Here is a 20074-nt window from a genome sequence, read left to right on the forward strand (position 1 = left end):
CGCCAGGGGTGGCGGCGGGTGTGGGTGCGGGCGGGTAGGATCATCCCCTAAAACGACAGCTTTAATATCAGCCTGGATGTGTTTGTGCGCGCAGGAGGAGCAGGCGGCAGCGGACGAGTGGGAGCTTTAAGAGCCGGAGAACGTGTCGTGCTGGAGAACGACACGCTTAACGTCGCCGCCGTCGTCGTCGTCGTCGACGAACAGACGGGAAGAGAGCGCACTCTCTCGCATTCGGCGAGGACAGACCGGCAAGGAACTGCGCGACGAGGATGAGACAGGTAGTCGTGCTGGAGCCAGCGGGCAGCGTTCTGGTCATCAGACAGACCTCCCTGGGTGGCGGCGGCGTCGCCACCACCGGCAATGTCAACTCCAGCCCAACGGGTACCAATGACACCCACGCCTTGGTCAATCACGCCGCCGTCTCCACGATCGCATCCAATGATCACAATCAAAACAGGATAGTCGTGGTGCGCTCGTCTACCTCGTCCACCTGCATGACCAGTTCGGTGAGAACGACGCTCAACCTTTACACGTGTTTAACCGACGAACCGCGAGTTGCAAAATCGTTGTGGGGTTGATTTACCTTGTTCAGGGACCGTTGCCCATGTTTACTTTATGTTACTAGTCTGTTATAACATAGATTCTGGTTATACGCTAACTAACTTGGAAATTGAATCCGTTATGTTAGCGTCCGTTTTACTTTTGCGAGTTAGCGCTTGCGGGAAAACAAATCGTAGCATAGAATTACAGAGATTAACCTGAAACCTTTGAACAGAACTCGCAGTCTGAAATTGTGTCTAGAAATTTTTATTCTGCAAATTATCACTAATAAACACTCGACCGCGTTTCTCGGCAAGAATATTATTTAGGACTTTACATTAAATATGAAATGGCATTATTACAACGCTATTTGCAATGTAGATATCCGATATGGGACTGCAAATCGGTTAATTAATTCTCATTCGTGAGCTGTTATCTGGTAAATTGTCTGCCGATATTACCTCAATTTAACTACCACGTTAAACGTGAAAGTCATATTAGGAAAGTTCTAAAAACGTGTTGGCGGTAAAAGGTCAAATGATCGCTGAATGCGAGGAAAGAAAGTGCGAGACGGGTTATCTCTTTTCCTCCTTCGGCGTAGAACAGATGCCTTTGGGAAAGATCCCGAGTTAGTCTCGTAACGAAGTGCTTACGGAATAAAAGACTTGCCTTTCCAGCCGGTGCAGCTCGCGAGAAAAAAAACTCTGCTCTATATAGCTTTACAATACGAAACGAGACAACTTCAATTATAGCTGGGAATGGGTGGCAGGTGGTACCACGAGCCTCGCCTCGTTCCGATGTAAAGGGTTAAAGAGGATAGATCGCTCCTCGTCGCGAAGGACGTTTCGCCACGATTCAGTGTCGCGATTCCATGCAATTTTTACGTTATTGCTCATTTTTTTTTAACAACAGTGCATTGTTTTTTACAATTATAAGAAGATCGATTAACATTTAAAATATTAATGCATTACTTTTGTATCTACTTTTAATATAACTTTTAATTTCTCTTATTAATTCTACTCGCCTGGTTCTTTTTAATGCAATTACCAAAGTGAGATGTTTCTGAGGTCCTAATATTATACATCAATTTTCATTGTTTTCCTTAATAATTTACAATTAAATAAAGATTGATAATATTTTATACATTCTTTAGATAAAGATAAATGCACATTTTTTAAATTATGAAATAATTTGCGCTAAATATAATAATGTATAATATATAAATAGTATATTTAGCGAATTTATAATTCTAGGATATCCTGGACACTTCATACGAATAATAAAGAATTAAAATTATATATAGAAAGAATATTCTCATTTTTTTATTCTGACAAGTTTTTCTAATATTCCAAAATAAACTTACCAGCAGGGTTGGCAAGTAACGCGTTATATACATTTATCAGTTTTTGAGTTTCATTCCTCTACTAAAAAATAGAATTCTGACATCTTTTTTATTTGTATTTACCGCAGGAATTTATCTAATTACGCATAATAGCATTTTTCATTGGCAGAATTAATGCGCATTCAGTGCACTTTAAAGCCGCTGTACAATCGACGTAAAAATGTATGGTTATAATAAAAATATAGAAACGAGTTAAACCGCAAAATCCTCAATACATTTTATTATGCTATTTGACAAAATATACTTTATCAATTGAGATATTTCATTTTTACATCTAGAGTTGTGTACAATTTTATGTGCTTTAGTGTGTACTGAGTGCGCACAAGTTCTGCCACACTGAGAAAAAAATATCTTAATTTCAAAGAAATATTTCTTTGCTCGTATTCAAACAAATTATTACTTTGGATCAAAGAAATTTTCATTGATTCAAAGTAATTATAATTTGTTTGAATACGAGCAAAGAAATATTTCTTCGAAATTAAAATATTTTTTTCTCAGTGCAATGAAAAACGCTGTAATATTCTATTAGTGTCAAGAAAAGAAAGTAACGAAAAAGTAACGCCTCGTTTCATTTTGAAGAACGATAACGGTACCGAGTTACTTTTGCAAATCAATAACGACTAACGATAATGAGTTACTTTTTAGGAAAAAGAGCGGTAACGGTAACGATTTATTTTTATGAGGTAACGTTGCCAACCCTGCTTACCAGTTATATTATCTTTGCATTACATTTCTCTTTGGTTTTCACGACCAATAAAATAACTAGAAAGTCTAAAAATACCGGTGGGAGACCACAATTTACGATTGATTTGTGTGCCGTTTAGGTCGACAATCACGTATCGACCAACGGCAATAGCAACATCAACATTAATGGGAATTCGGGAGGCATCAGCTGTAAGCCATCGTCGAAGGTCGGGATTGGCGGCGGTGCCTGCAAGCCGAATGAGAGAAACGATCACCTACGAAACGAGCATAAAAGTCAGGAAGGAGTCACTAATAGCAACGAGACAAACCCTGCCGCTGGATGTCGTCCAAGGACGAGCAAGGAAGTCGCTCATGAGAATGTCGCCTCCGACAGGAAGCTCGATAGCGCGGATCCTATCTCCCGTGAGTACTTCCGCCATTACTCACCTGTACCTTTGACAACTCGAGCGATCGCCTCGTAAATTATTTACCCGTGCGTCTGGTTCAGACATACGATATGTCCTCGTATCCTTGATATGACGAATGTTGAAGCTATAGATTATTATAGAACAACTAATTGATGTCGGTTTACATCTCAAAACTAGAAAGAAACATTAAACGGTTAAATGAGCTGTCATTTGATATAATGTAAAATTTGATATAACGGTAAAGTTATTTATATGAAAGAAACTTCAGAAAATTCTTCCTAATTTTAATCGCCTAATGGAAGCACGAATCTTTATTACATATCAGCATCAATGTCGCGGTGGGAGTTCTCGTGATTGTTGTGTCGTTAGGAAAAGTTTTCAGGCTTGCCTGTCTAAGGCAGCTTTAAGTAGTTCTTGAAAATTATAGCTCTCTCGCACGAAGAGAGCTAAACGAAGAGGCGGACGAAGAATTAGTCCCGCGCGCGTTGAGACTCGAAGAAAATCGCAATGAAGTTTAAAACAAACCCCAACGTTTTAAAGCGAACGGTTACACTACCGCACGAGAATGGTGGCACCGGAACGGAGAGAAACCTGACCAAAGTTTCCACTCATCACGATGGAAACGGAAACTGCACACAAACTGCACTCGAGTTTTACACGAAATGACTTTGGGGCCCGTAAACCACGCGATTAGCAGCGAGTGACTGTATGAGAGAACGATAAACTATCGAACCTGCAACTTTTACAGTTTGTACCTTCCTGTGCGAATCGGTTAAGAAGCAATTAACTACTCCTTAAGGCTATTAACGTGCGGATAATTGAACAAGATAAAAGTAAAGCTAATAAAGGAAAATTTATATTAAATTGTGGAAAAATTTGAGAATAGAATGATAAAATAGAAATTTAAATGGATCAAGTATTTTTATTTTCTAATGGATATTAAAATTCTTCTATTAACGTAGATTAAATTAAATCTCTAGACATCTCAATGTGTGTGTTCGAATATTTTTTTATATTCCTCATTGTTAAAATTTTTGTGATAAATATTCAAATTAAAATATTGATTCTCTAAAACATTTATATCTTTGATCATCACAGTTTTATTGAATCTACGGATTTTTAATTTTTAGACATTTTAAATATAAAAAATTGATTTATATCTCAAAGGTACATGCCATGCCAAACTCATGTGTCAATTAATGTTGCGACACAATGCTGTAATATCATTTTTCCGCGCATGTAACTGAATTATTACACTTTTTATACCTCGCTAAATTGTTTCATGCAGTTGCAAATGAATTTAGTTAGTCGTTGTACATCAGAAAATAGTACATCGGCCCATATACAACTGTTACACGTTTAGTCCCGATAATACGCAATGTCGATACGATATTTTTTGCACGATACGCCGATGTGCATCGATAGCTCGGGAATAAAAACAAAATGTGTTGAAAACCGAATGCTGGAAACAAACATCCACAATTCGCCGAGCAGGTTTACTCGATCCTTTCCCATCTGAAAGGTTACGAAAACAGAAATGATCGATATGCGCTGAGGATCCGTTCTATGAAAGAGATTTGAAGCTTCTCATCCCTAAATCGTCCTACTTATCATCGTTTTTCGAGAATCGCGATCTTTTCTGAAGTGGAAATTATCGATCTGCAAAAAGTACGTGGAAGGAATGACGAATATACAATATGATTCGAACATTTTATATTAAAAAATACAAATTTCATATTTTTTACCTGTAAATCTTTTTTTTTTTTTTTTGATATAATATTTAAAAAACTTTAAATAATTTTGCAGTAAAATACGTTTTACTTTGTTATACAATTTAATTATTACTTTTATCATTATCGTTCTACTTATCGTTTTTCGAGAATCGCGTGATCTTTTCTGAAGTGGAATTTATTTGCATTACAAAAAGTACGTGGGAAGAATGGCAATGGCGAATATATAGTGTGATATGGACTCTTTTACATAAAATAATATAAATTATATATTTTCTAAATGCAAGTTTTTTCTGATATAATTAAAAAAATACTTCAAATAATTTCGCACAGTAAAATGCGTTTTACTTGGTTATATACGATTTAATTACTAATTTTATCGTTTAACTTTTATCTTCTTGTGTGTGAGTGGATATTATTTATTAACAGAACTTCTGCTGCTTCTTCACAAAGTAACATGTACAAACTTTTCAATGTGGGATTTCCATTAAGGTTACCATCACTTTTCCTAGAAATCAAGTTTTCCCTATGTACAATTTCATCATATTTCCCGCACTTGCATTTCGAAGATCTTGTCTGACTTCGTGTACTCTCCCATTTTCGTCTTTCTGTCGTGGAAAAAGGTTTCGGCTCATTTCCAGAGTTGGCTGTATGCACAACGCGAAGATGCACATGCATTCTAAACTCGCGTGGCATGTGCACAGTTGCCGGGTGGCTGCAGACACAGACGGTACCTCTATTCTTTGAGCAACGTTTTTCTATAATGGGCACTCGTGTATGAATCCGATTCTGAATATATAAATAGGAAGAGAACGAGTTGTGTGCCGCGAAGAGAAAAAGAGAGAGAGAGAGAGAGAGAGAGAGAAAAGAATGTTCTGGGAAAGTATTACCGTTTGATGTACAGAAAATACCAAGACGTGGATGCTAACACTAAAACGTGTCGCGCAAATTTTGAGATGACAAGGTTTTACGATCGCCAAGTTCTAACGACGTGGCAAAACTCGACAACTCGCAGGAGCAGTTAGCTATAGTTGTGCAGGAGAAAATGAAAATCGAACGCTTATTGCAACTTTACATTTAACGTAGTTAATACAAAGTTTGATCAAAATTTTAATTGAAAATGTAGGCGAACGTTTCACTTCAACGTTTGATACAAATCACGTTTGGTGTTATAAAAATATTTGTTCAATAAAAATTTAATCGTTGTATCAGATTAAAAATATGTTCTCGAAATGATGGTACTTTTTTTCTTAAAAACCGATTAAAATTTCATAGAATTTATTTATTACAGAGTTTAGAAATAGATCTGACATTAGATATGTACATCATTTTAGTTGTAGATTTAATTAGATTTATATGAGTATATTTGTTTCTTTCTTTGAAAATCAATATAATGAATTATTTTTTGATGTTCCTAATATTCTCGTAAAAGTTTGATGAATGCACTTGGCTGGGCGTTTTCTGTATCGTGACCCCGGCTTTTGTGACGCACGAGACCTTCTTCATCGTGCTCCTTATTTATTGCCGACCTTGTTATTTATTGTTAGTGCCACATAGGCCGAGAAAGTTTCTCTTAGGATCTATGGTTTTCCGATCGTGCACAGACCTTAACCCTTCGTAGTTCACACATAGCCCCTTTTTTAGGATCGTTCATTTAAAATGATGGTCAAAATTTTGCATAAAAAAAAATTAGAATTTAACAAATTTAAGCCATTATTAAGTTAATTTGTTTTGTTAAGTTGTTTTGTGCTAATATTTCTTGTTTACGAATAATAACTATTTTGTTGCAACAAAATTGTAGAGTTATTACTTATACGTTATTATATAAAAATAACAAAACTTCTCCTTAAAGGCGATTAAAGTATTTATTAATTTTATTTTTCAAAAATGCAACGCTATGTTTGTATCATTCTATCTTTGTCGTTCATTAGACGTAAAACAAGGGGAACAATAGAAGAAATAGTTATCCTAATTAACCGTTTCCTCAAATGCATCCAGAGAAACAAATGGTAATTAAATAATTCTAAAAAAATAGTTATTTAAGCTATTTTTATATATTTTATTTTAAATTCGCATTTTTTGCTACAAGATCGATTATTTCTGGCATTACGAATCAATTAAAAAATATCAGAAAAAAATTCTTGCATCTCTACTGTATTTTCTATTCTTTATCTAATATTACAACTCTTATAATTATCTAAAAAATTGAGATTTCATTTTCATTCAAACAATTATAGTTTTAATATATGTATATCTACTTATTTTTTTATCTTCTTAGAAACAAAAGATACAATAAAGAGATTAGTAGGCTCATAATTTAATAACACGTAGTGTAAGGGAGAGCTCTAAAGTATTTTGTACTTTTCTTACGACCAACTCCAAGCGAGGGTGGTTCTTCCTTATCGACGCAAAGTTTCATCCCTGGAACCTCTCGCGTCGTTGTTTCGAGATAGACACCGGCATTGCAACGCTTCATTCGAGCTTTTGAGAAGTGCACCCCGGCAGGGAAGTACCCCCGGCAACACGGGGTAATTCGTAGTTCCGGCAATATCCGCCAGAGCGGCGATTGTGCTGCCTCTACCACCCCATTCGTGCACGGTTTTCATCACCACCCCTTCGCTTCGGCAACTCTTCTCATCCACACGACCTGACGTCCACGGACATTCTCTGGCCTATCTCCTTCCTATTCTGACCTACCTTGCTTGTTCGGTGATTAGATTTGGTATTGACCCCTTTGAGAGAAGAGCGAGTCCTTCCTCGCGGGAAAGTTTATTTTTCGTTTAATCCCAACGCCCTTTATCATTGCCTACTTATTCTTCATGTCTCGCGGAAGACTTTAATCCGACGTTTCGCATTCAGGGAAAAGATCTGATAACTTCGTTCGTGAAATGCGAGTCTTCTTCCTGCCTGGCAGGAAGTGTACCGAACTCATTCAGCGAATCCGAGCTTGAGTTCCTTCGGACCTGGCAATCTTATTGATTGTCTTACTTCTCCTGCCGTGACGCTTTCTCTCTCTCTTTCTCTCCCTTTGCTTTTGCCTCTCTTTCTCACTCCTTTTCATCCCCTTCTACAATCCTCTCTCGTAAACCGACCCTTTCTATTTGCCTCTTTCTCTCTCACTCTCTCTCTCTTTCTCTTTCTCTCTCTTTTACCATCACACCAGATTGATGGCGAGCTATCGTCGACGACTAACGACCAGCGACTTACGTGTCCGGTTTCGGTTCCTCCTCACGAAAAAAGCCGTGAGGAATTGCCTATACGTGACGTGCGAAGAGGGGAAGAATCGGAAAGAAGGGAGAAAGATTAAAGAGAGATGACGGGGATTGAAAAAGGAAACGATGAACGGGGGATTGCGAGAGGGCGGTTGGACACAAGCCCCCGAACAGCCGACATTCTATTTAAAGCCGCGCGGGGTGGTAGCAGAGCTAGCTAGCGAGCTTGCTAGCTAGTTGACTGGTAATTTACGAGCTTTTACCAAAAAGTTGGACACCTCGGGGATGGCTCCACACTTTGACACGTGACCCACTTTTATTGGGTTACGTAATTGATCGCCCCGCGCCTGCTTCGTGTTAGCGCGACCTCCCTTCTCCTCTCCGCCCTTTTGTCCCCTTGTAATCCCGGCCCTTCCTCTTCCTGTTCTTGTGCGATTCTTCCACGACCCTTTTCGCCAACCCCTCAAAAAGCACACAAAAATATCCTTGATATCTGTAATCGTCGAGGGCTAACATATGAATCATACATCACTATTATTTCAGAAATGCTGAAAGAAAATAAGTATTGAGAATTAACGGGGAAAAATGAAGTATAATCTTTAAAGAAATTATATCGTTCATATTAAGACCTCACCTTTATCGATAAATTCGTGCAATATCGAGCGCATTTGGGATATAATTTACATGCATTACAGAATCTCTGCAGAAATAAATTTATCGCGCATTTGTCGATAAAAGTGAGGTGTGAATACAGATCTATGTTTTATATTTGAATATATCTTTCTTCATTTATATCCTCTTTGGAAATAGACATTATGGAAAATTAATAAAATCCATTATATAAAGATAATCTGTCAATTATTAAATATATGATGGGGTCATCGACGATTTATTGGATTTCCAAAATTGAAATTGTAACGATCATATAATTGCTGATAATCCTTGATGACTATAAAAATCATTGAGATAATTATTAGATGATAGTTACGTCAAAATCATTTAACTCGAAAAATTAAAATAGATTATTATGCATACACCTATATAATGCAATATAAGATTATAAATAAACAATGTAAGGGTCTGAGAATAAGTCAAGTGAAATAATAAAGTAATATCAACGTAGGTATCAATGCTGTAATGTTTAAATACTTATTAGTAGAATATAGGTATTACATAATTAACGTAAACTAAACAAAACTAAACAAAAAATGTTTTGACTACATGTTTTGGTCTCCTTCGATGCAATTAGAATACAAAGAATAAGATTATAAAATTACATGTAGTTTATTTGAAAATAATACTTGCTGAAAATTCATTCATTCTTTTAAAAGTGTTGGAAATAGTTAAATCTTTGAGTAGCTTATTGAATTAGATAGAAATTGTGAATTAAATTCTTACGGTTTTAAAGTTATTTTATTATTCTATTAATAAAAAATTTCATACTACATTATAAACAACCACATTAGTTATTTATTGAAAAAATACAATATTTTTTCTTTTATGTCAAATGAAAATAAAAATAAAATATCAAACACACGGAGAAAAAGTATATTAAACGGGAAAATAAAATATTAAACACAGAAAAAACTGCCAAAACATTTAAAAAATACTAATAAATATTATAAAATTATAATAAATAAAAATAAAAAATTATTCAACCTAAATTAATTAGAGTACAAAACAGGGATTTAACTTCTTTTTTGCAACTTCACTCACTTTTATCGCTTGATTTTATAAAGTTTGTAACAATTTTTACACAATTTATATAAAATGTTCAATTTATAACTAAGGTGTTAATGGATTTAAGAGCTCTAATATCTTATTTTCTTTGATTTTTTTGATGTAGCAGCTTCCACATTTCAGTTATTCAATTAAACCTCTATGTGTGGAGACAAAGGAATTATTAAAATTTTGATCAGCCCCATAAGTGTGATTGTGAACGTCGCGTCTCTATTATCTGTTCAGCGTCTATTAATGGTTAGCGTTATCAGTGTTGAACGATATGCTGGAGCGCGGAGCTTATTGTCCGCGCTAAGCTGGAGTGTCGTTTTTGGAATTCAGATCAAAGAGACCCAGTTACACACTCGTTCCCGCACGTTTCTAAATTCACCGTGGGTTAGCTGTTAAACTCGTGTCGCCTCTCTCGTGTTATGCTCAGAAGTATTTCTCTCTGCTGCGGGAGTTATTTTTAAAACTGAGTTAAAAATGCGAAAGGGAGGCGGGCTGAAAAATAATAAAGGATACGAATAGGGGAGGGGGGGAGTTAGCGATAAAAAGGAGCACGCCATTAATTGTTATGCGTAATTCCATTTCTTCCCATGGTAACGATTAATCAGATTCCCGATAAAGGATTGCGTGTATGTCTTCGGTATTAAGGTAAAGCCTTTAAGACCGCGTATGACGAAATCACTGTAACACTTCGTAGGTATGGCCCATTCGCGCGATATCATCTTGGCAAACGCGAATTGTTCGTGACAATCTAATTTATTTTGAACTTATTCCTGTGCTACATTTGAATATGCTCTCACCACCGTTATCTCACCGCCGTTACTAATAAACGAAGATTGATCTATTAGCGATTTAACGAAAAATGGATTTTTTTAAGAATAAAAATGTTAATTTAGAAGATATTTATTTCGTTTGTACGTCATTCTTACAGATCTTCTGTAGATACCATAAAGTTCAAAGCGAAGAATTTCGGTCGTGGCATTTTCGTTGCACCGCGCACGTTCGTAGACTTGCAACAAAAAGATCGACGCGTGCATGAATATGTATGCTCCCTAAACTATTTCGGTTACTTTGGGGCTATTTAGAGGTGCGGTATGTGAGGCCATGAGAAAACGGCCTCAGAGAAAGAGTGAGAGAGAGAGAGGGAGAGAGAGAGAGAGAAAGTGCGGCGGTTCGGCTTATAGAGCACATTTAAGAGGAGAGTTTAGATTGTTAGGTCGTGGAGCCCATTTGCTAATACAAATGACGGAGCTAATTGTCGAGATTATATCTCAGCGTACGCAATTAATCTAATCATACACTATTAATTTGTTTGCACTAGCTAGCTTGGTGTACAAATAGCACAGTGATTTTTAGCAATTATTTAACGCTGTAACAAGATGTAAAACGGTATAAATTTTATATAAATGTCTGTTCTTTTTTATACTTTTTATAGCACTTATGTACTTAAAATGTGACTAATAACATGAGTACGAAATTATTAAAATATGTTAAACTGCAGAGATCGATTGTTCTATACAGATTAAACAATTCATTTTTACATGCAATAAAAAGTTCGCGACATCAACGACAGATTGTTGGCAGATTTATTCGCATTCACGGCTGGGATGTTCAATAACGTTGCACGTCACGTTTTCGAGGTGAAGTATCGTCGCGTGAGAACGAGAGATTTCGGCGGTAACGGTATTTTTTAACTATATAGAATGACAAATTACATTACTTAAATATTTGTCGTATTAGCCACACGTGTAGCAATAACTTTGTTTATTAGAAATATTTTCGCTAGTTTGAATAATAAAAAGAATATTATATACACAGAAATTCTCTGATATTGCGGAGATTAAATTTTTAACTGTGCTTTCTAGAACAATTACACGCTCCAATTTGCAAAAAGATTGAAAAAATGTTTCTACAGAATATAAAAATTATCAGATCAGAATTTCTATATGTGAAGGGAAGATATTTTCTACATGTACATAACACGGACAAAAAATGCAAACATCTGATAAATATACTATTAGTTTTATTAATTTTATTAATTTATTATTTTGTTCTTAATAAAGGTTCTTAATAAAGATTCCTTCTTGGAATAGAATCATACGATGCTTGAATAGTCACAAATGCTTAAATAATGCAATGTGTTACCTTTCTTCTAGCAGAACATCTTCCAATTGCTTAAGAGATATTGCAGGAAGAGAAATTGTTTTTCATTCTGCTCTTCCAGGCTACTTGCAATGATTCGATGATATTTAAATCCGACTATTGCGCTGGCCAAGAAAGATATTAAAGTTTTGGAGAACAGATGGAAATTTTGTAAAATAGAATGAGAAGTAAATTTCCTATCCAACATCACTTATATAAGTGATTGAAAGGTGTTGTATATATTAAAAGAATAATACATTTCATTGTGACCATTCAAGCATTGACTGATTCCATTCTAACAATGGAATCTATGTTAAAGGCAAACGGTAGATCAACCTTCTATTAATAAAGCGAATAGTGTATTTTCTATATACATATATTATTATGTCCCCTGTATGAGTAGTTTATATAACGTCAATTTTTTTATATAACGTCAATTTTCATACAAAAATTATTACTTGCAATTTTTGTTTTTTTTCTGCCGCCTAAATCATGACAGATGATAAAGAATTATTGCTCCGCCATGTACATCGTCGCTTTACTTCGGCGTATCGTTGTTTTTGCCCGTAGAAACGTCAGTCCCGTTACCGTTTGCGAAATCCACGGCGTTTTTGTATCACGGCTACTATAAATCAGGGCGAAACAAAATGGGCTATGTGTAACGCTCCGTTTCGACAGTCGAGTCGGATATCACGGAGCCGCGGCAAGGCGCTAGTGAACTCGGCACGGACCCAAAAATTAGTTGGCGGATCGGCTCCAAGGAGCACAATCGTAATTATTTCTGACCATATGTCGGATACAGTTAGAAATCATCTCACACGTGCGTTCTAGTTCCATTTACGCGATCCGCGAACGATAGAACGTGTGTAATCGCGAATGATGCATGATAGCTTAATGCGTGTTTACTTTGTCAACAACCGAACCATCAGCGACGAGTACGCGAAGTTTAACGGTGCGCGACATGGATGTGGCAGTGACTGCGAGAGCTTGCGTTTGCGCGAGATAAACATGCTTTTACGTTGATATAAATTTTATATATTATTTTAAATAAATTTAGTAAAAGCATATCGAGAATATCATATTAGTAATATTACATTTAAAAAAGTCTGGTATAAATCAAGCCTAGATGATACTTGCTATAATTTTGGTAAAATAATATTTTAATCAATGTCAAATGTGCATGTTTGGTTAGTTTACAACTAAAATCAATAAAATGCTAATTTTACTGTTCTAAATATTATTTTACTATTATTATATTTGATAATATTTATTAATTGCATCAAATAGTTAATTACTATTATTATTACTTGGTTATTATTATTATGTTTGATATATTTATTATTGCATCAATATGCTAAATAAAATATATTTGGCAGCTATTACCAGACTTTTTTTCAATGTATGTATAACTAAAAAAATATTCTGAGTGTATCAATAAGAAGTATAAACAAAATGCATTCGAACATTAATATGATATTAATCAGAATTGGTTATCTTAATCTAATTCCTGATCATCTCTCGATATTCTCGATTACAATATTTGATAGATTTAACTATTTAACTATAAATCTGATTTGTATCTCTTAATGATTTGAATCTCTACCAAAATTCCAATTAATGTAACCAAATTTTGTCAGTGTGTTAACTATGATGAACATGATTTTAATGACTTGCTAAATGATTGAATTAAATTAGGAAATTTGCATGACGCAAGAGCTGATAAAGCGAAGTTTTACAAACGCGGCAAAGCTGCGTCATGTCGAAAATGTCCAGTGCATATTGTGTTCTAATAGAGTATCGGCGACCCCGATGTAATACACGCGGAAGCAAATAAATTGGGGATGCCCTCGAGTTTACGACGAGGGTCGAAAAGCCGGGAGGGTACGAGCTTGTTTCATTTCGACGACACGAGATTCGCTCGATTACCAGGCTGCGGATAAATTACGAGTTTAACGCGACAGAAGCCATGTGCGAAGCTATGTGAACCGGAAACGAATCTATAAATCGAAATTCAAACTTCAAATCCTTCATCACCGAGGGATTAACGTACGAAGCAATTTCGTGTAAAAATATTTCCCAGTTTATTTTTATAGATGAAATAAAGTTTTCACATTTCGATAATTATTATATTTCGATATTCTATTTTATTTTTCGTAGAATTAAAATACAGGATGGTTCTCAAGTATTCTAAATAATTTTAAAGAGTACTTCTTCACATTGATTCGAGACAAAAACTTTATATGGCCTGATATTCGAAACGATTTACAAGGGAAGTTTAGCAAGTCTAAAATAAAAAATCTGAAATTTTGCATAAAATACAGAGTAAATGGATCTAATCACGAAACAGTTTTTTGTAACTGATATTCGATTTTAAGGGTGGAAACATTCTCTTGAAGAAAATCGATGCTTACGTTTTTAAGGGAATATTGCTGAAACAATGAGAAATAAAAAAATGTTTTAAATAAAAGTTACATGATTCCGAAAGTACTTTATAATTACGTGAGATTTTTTATAAACGTTAAACTTTTCAAATTTTTTAAAGCTATATATCAGAAGTTACAAAGAATTGTTTTGTGATTAGGTCCATTTACTCTACACTTATGCAAAGTTTCAGCTTTTTCAAATTTTATAATTGCTGGATTATAAGTTTTAAAGACACAAGAGGTTAAAGTTGAAGGAAAAATTTCGTTTTTTTCAAAATTCTGAAAACCAACTCGGGTTATTTTATATATGTTTCAAGGATATGGAAGTTTCATCAAAATAACTCGAGTTGGTCTTCTGGGAAGAAACAAAAATTTCTGGGAGAAACAAAATTTGTCCTTCAACTTTGACACCCTGTATCTGTAAAACTAAACTCTTTCAGACATATGACGTTCTCATGAATTAATGTGAGGAATCATCCCTTAAAACCTTCTAAGATACTTAAGCATCACCTTGTATAATAACTTTGAAATTGATTAAATGCTTTACATTAAATTTCTTATATTATTAAAATTAACATAATATTGCTTATATCATTAATTTAACACTTTTCGATTGGCAATGCTTGTATTAAAACAGAAAAAAATTAAGGAAACGCCTCATTATTCTCACTGAGGCATCCACGTACATTTTTACGCGTACTCTCGGGTCGCGTTCGCCAATTTAGCGAGGCTCTAAAATTACGTGCTCGCCATACAAGCGCGCTTAAATCCATATAAATACCTAGGCTCATGAATCTATCCATTAATCAGATTGGCGATAGGGGCTCGACGCCTGAGTGATTTCCACCTCCGCCAACCCCTGGGATGTTTCTTTTTTCTTCCGCGAGCCTCTTCGTAGGAATGCCTCCAGCACGGCTGGCTCCAGAGGTCACTAGAAGGTGGCAGCACTTCTATTAAAATTCGACACGAACCTTCTGCAAGAATCCGATGTGTGCTGTACTACATACACATATGGACAATGGACATATGTATACATACACATGTATGAATGTATATCATATATATGTGTGTCTATGTATATATATATATAATATATGTATAAATGTATATGTATATATGTATACACGCGCTTAGGTGCCAGTCGTGTTGGAAACGTACGACCCCCGATGGCACGAGCGAGTGCAAGGATTCATGTGTAGGTGCGAAGTCGGGGAGAATTTGGCCTGCGTTTCGTGGATTGTGAGAGGAATATCGTTTAGTCGCCATCCTGTTCACCCCCTTAGAGCGAAGGCTTGAGGAGACGTGAGCGCGAGTGCCAGAGCCAATTTCGATTGTCCGTTGTGGCTCCTGCTGCTCACAATGACATTTCCAACGTCTCTAACGAATCTTCGTAATTGCGCAAATTTACTTCCCCCGTTCTCTGATACTTCTCAACCACTGACCCAAACTTTTTTTAACATTTATTCTGTTAATGTTTTCTCGACGATAAACAACAGAAACGACTGCATGATTACTTATCATTTAAAGTTATTCCAAAACTTTTCTAAAGTTTCAACGTCAAATCTTTTGGTAACCGAGTTTCAAATTAAATCTCTTTCGAGAGTTAAAATAAAATTAGGTTAAAATAATAATAAATTAATCTAGATTGCTATATGAATAAATAAGAAAACAGCCAATATACGTTCGAGACTAATGGATCAATTCTAAACACAATCGTAAGACTCGTAACGTGTTCTCGTAAAGCTTGTATATATAAGAACTTGTGACTGTTCTAATTTTATGCGTACGTACCGTAAAACGTACGATTATTCGTAAATATCTACCATTTCTTGTAAATTTTATGGCTAGTAAGAAGCTGTCTGTAAAAATATTGTATAAAGGTGTAAGCACTTAAAAATTCTTACAAGTCTTACAAGAATATGTTACGAGCCTTACGATTCTGCTTAGAATTTAGGCATAAATCTTGTGTGGTGCCTTAATAAGTGTAATAATATTTTTTATTACATAAATTCTTTTCTATACATCTTTCAGTTATATAAACTGCGCGCCGTTTACTGTCATACTTGAAACGCAATCATCACTGAAGTAGAAATAATAATATCAAAATTAAATTGAGTGTCGATTTGATAATGATGCTAGTAAACTTAAAATATTGTAAAAACAACTTTTGCGAACTGTTGCGAAGAATATAATCCCAACCAGAGGATTCAAATCGGGAATCTATTAATAAAAAAATTGTACGTGTTAAGGTAAACGTCCCAGTGTCCGGACATGTACCTATGTCCGGACACACTTACACAAAATTTATTATTATTAATCTCAAATGCTTTTTTTATTACAGTATTATAATTTAATTGTATTTAATTAAGTTAATATTAGTCTCAAATATGCGTATTTGAGATTAATATTAACTTAAATAAATAAAGTGTTATGTAAATGGACATAGGTTATGTCCGGATATAGGTCCAGTCACTGATAAAAAATTTTATTTATTTATATTAATATTAATCTCAAATGCCTTTTTTATCTTAAAGATCAATTTGAATTAGTTTGTCATTAAACATCTATTTATATTATTATTTTCCGCGTCAGCATATTAATTTTCCAATTGTGGTTGGACACTGGGACAATTACGTCTCAGTGTCCGATCGGCTTCGCTTGTCCGGCCACTGATACATTGACGCATTCTATTATTTATTTAAATATTTTAATTAATAATTGTTATAAGTGAGTTCAAATAATTTTTTCTTGCTTAAGAGAGTCTTGAGTTTTCAAATGAATTCAAATATTTATATTAAAAGCCTTTTTGATATTATAAATTGTATTATTTATGAGAACCTAACGCTTAAACATCCGGCTACTGACATTTATTTTATATTAGTTTATTTTTTATTTACAAGACAGAAATAGAGACATTGGCTATTTTACGACTTGCTCTCCAATCGTTTTTCAATTGTTCGGTAGGTTTAAAGTAGTTTAAACTGTCCTCGCTATAAAACACCGAATCGATCGTTCTAGTGTACTTCCATGCATTTACGGTTGGGTTCGAAATAATGAATAATCTCACGATTTTCTTGGAAACGCGTGGAAACACTAACAAATATTTCAATACTGCCAACTAAATATTTATTAAATATAAAGATATATTTATTTGATACAAGAAACATTAATTTGATTTAACAATCATTCTTTTTACTGAACAAATATTTATTTACTGTAAGTAAATGTTTAGTTGGCAGTAGTGAATATATTAAATATTTATTAAAATTGACTATATTTTTTTCAGTGTGTATGCATCGCCATTTGGTCGCTCTCAAAAAATCGCGCGGTTTTCTTTAATGTCGTCAATGCCGAAAGCAGAGAGAATGAAATTTATCTCTGACGAATTCTTCGCGTAACCGCGAAAGAGAATGCTACATCAAGCAAGTTTACGATTTTCGCGAGCTTGCATGCTAACGATGCTCTTCATATGGTTTGTCATGAACCTTATCTATAGAACTGTGTAAAGTTTACACTGTAAAGTAACTTAGCCATAGCTGACATTACACGTTTCAACGTTCGCCTACGTAATTTGATTCTCTTGTTTTGTGCGCTGCAACTTTAAACTTCTGTGAATTAATCCTGCTAAGCATGATGTTAATCGAAATGTATGAGATACGTAAAAACCTACGATCTTATTCTGACTAGACTGAGGATTTGAATTAATAATAAATTTATTGATTTCGCGTCTCATGTTTATTGATCCTATTTATCGTATGAATAATTTTCATCTTTCAACACGTTCCACTTTGAGCCATGTAAGTCGTTACTTTGCCATTTCCTCCTCCAAATCTAGGCGTATCGCGTTCAAGGTTACGCCCCGCATGCAAATTTGCGATTACTTCGCGCAACTCTCGTCCATCTTTCTCGCGAAACTGCCGCAAATTTATCGGCTTCGACGGCAGAGAGGCGTGAGACGTACGGGCGTCGATTTGTCGACGGCGAGAATTATTTGAAATAGCGTGGACTGAATCCGCGGAGAGCCGAAACATTATCTCGCAAGGACGACCGGTACAGAATGCGGAACGACATACGATTTCTGCAACGACAAACGGGTGGGTGATTCCCGAATGCAATTTTCCCACCGTATGTGTTACGCGCTTCGACATTAATTTGTATCCTCGGTAATCCTTAATTTATAACCTCAACGAGTTTTACGGGAGTATAAGGTAGCCTGCCAGCTAGATAAGTAGCTAGGTAACGAACTATTGGTATAGTTTCGCATAGAAATTGGCACGGTGGCATCCACACTACTAAGCGTAAAAGTGGTAAATAGACGTAGGTACATGAGAGAGAGAGAGAGAGCGAGAGAGAGTGATATGGAAGATGAGGGGATGAACGGCGGTGCAAGAAGATGGAGGAGGGTGGATGAGGGGTTGGCGAGGGTGAGATTCGACAGACACCGTGGACAGGGACAGGGCTGGGGGCAGGGTTAAGGGCTGTGGCTGGGGCCGGATAGTCGGACCTGCCCAAGAGAGAAAGAGAGAGAACGATCGCCCTTACGGGGGTAGTGGTGGATGCCGGTGGAGTTGGTAGGGGCTGGAGGACTCCGGGACAGTACGTGGAGGGGATTTCGCACGGAGAGGGATGAAAAGAGGGTAGAGAGGAGCAAGCGGAGGGACGGAGGTCGAGAGTCGAGGGCTGCCTCACTCTGCGGCTCCCGAGGGAGCAGACACGCGGGGCCAAAAGACTAATTTGAACTATTTTATTAACAAAAACAAAAACATTACATATTTGTAAATAACACTATTAACAACTATAAACACGAAACAACAGCAACAACACATTTCTCCTAAGGACTCTCTTTAAAATCTTACCGTACACCCGTAAGACAACCGCCTGTTAAAAGAAAGAAGGAAAGGAAGGAAGACACGAAGTGGAAAAAAAGCGCGCGCGGTCGGATAGAGAAAGGGATAGACAGGAGGAGAGTGAAACAGAAAGCGAGCGAGAATAGGAGAAGGAAAGAGCGGGACGTACGACGAGGTAACTCCGGTTTTTTTCAAAAGTAGATGTGTAATACAAGCGCGTACACACAAGCAATACACAGTAAAGAAGAAACAAGTTACAAAAGAGTCGAACGATAGAAAAATCATCTATTTTCTGAAGTTATTCCTCAGTCAGATTGGTGCGCGGCGCGGCGGAAGTGAAGAGAACGAGACGAGAGCATAAACGCTGAGAGAGGGAGAGAGAGAGAGAGAGGGATCGCAAAAGGGAAGATCGTAAGAGGGCACGCGTCGGCTGCTACGGGACGGGATAATCGCATTTTAAGTTCTCTCTGTACTGTGTGACCCTTACATTATTTTGTCCCTCCGATAGGGACGGGTTCAGTGTTGTAACTTAGGATATAAGAAGACTAAAAAGAGCTCCGGAACGCACAACAAAAAGATAGAGAGAGAAAAAGAGAGAAGGAGAGAGAGAGAGAGAGAGAAGGAGAGAGTATAGATCTGGGATCTGAGATTTCGGAAGAGAGAAGAAGAAAGAACTCAGAAAGAAAAGAATAGTGTGTAATTTGTGACTGGGAACGCGTCCACTTCGAGAAACGTTCACGAGAACAAGAAGAAAGGATCGCGAGCAGCAATCAACGAGGGATGGGAGGAAAGAACGTTCACGAAAAAGGGTTGGCTTCAAGCATCGCGTAGAGATACAGTGGAGCTCCAATTTTTTATACTAGAAGAAGAATCTAACAAAAAAGCGTGAAAGAGAGAGCGAAAGCGAGAGCGAGAGAGAGAGAGAGAGAGAGAGAGAG

The 20074-nt window shown here is 36.2% G+C and overlaps 1 protein-coding gene across 4 annotated transcripts in view; it reads left to right on the forward strand.

Annotated features, from left to right (window-relative positions):
* Camta (Calmodulin-binding transcription activator) overlaps positions 1 to 20074 on the forward strand; it is a 56829-nt gene that overhangs the window by 8110 nt on the left and 28645 nt on the right. For 3 of the 4 annotated variants that reach the window (XM_018457609.1, XM_018457608.1, XM_018457610.1), the window contains exons 2-3: positions 95 to 506; positions 2767 to 3049. In XM_018457609.1, the coding sequence (XP_018313111.1) occupies positions 270 to 506; positions 2767 to 3049 (520 nt within the window). In that variant the 5' untranslated portion in view covers positions 95 to 269. The remainder of the gene's footprint in view (positions 1 to 94; positions 507 to 2766; positions 3050 to 20074) is intronic. The other variant, XM_018457611.1, reaches the window with a different exon arrangement.

The sequence above is a fragment of the Mycetomoellerius zeteki genome, unplaced genomic scaffold, assembly GCF_001594055.1.
Source record: "Mycetomoellerius zeteki isolate Tzet28-1 unplaced genomic scaffold, Tzet1.0 scaffold64, whole genome shotgun sequence".
NCBI classification, from domain to species: Eukaryota; Metazoa; Arthropoda; class Insecta; order Hymenoptera; family Formicidae; genus Mycetomoellerius; species Mycetomoellerius zeteki.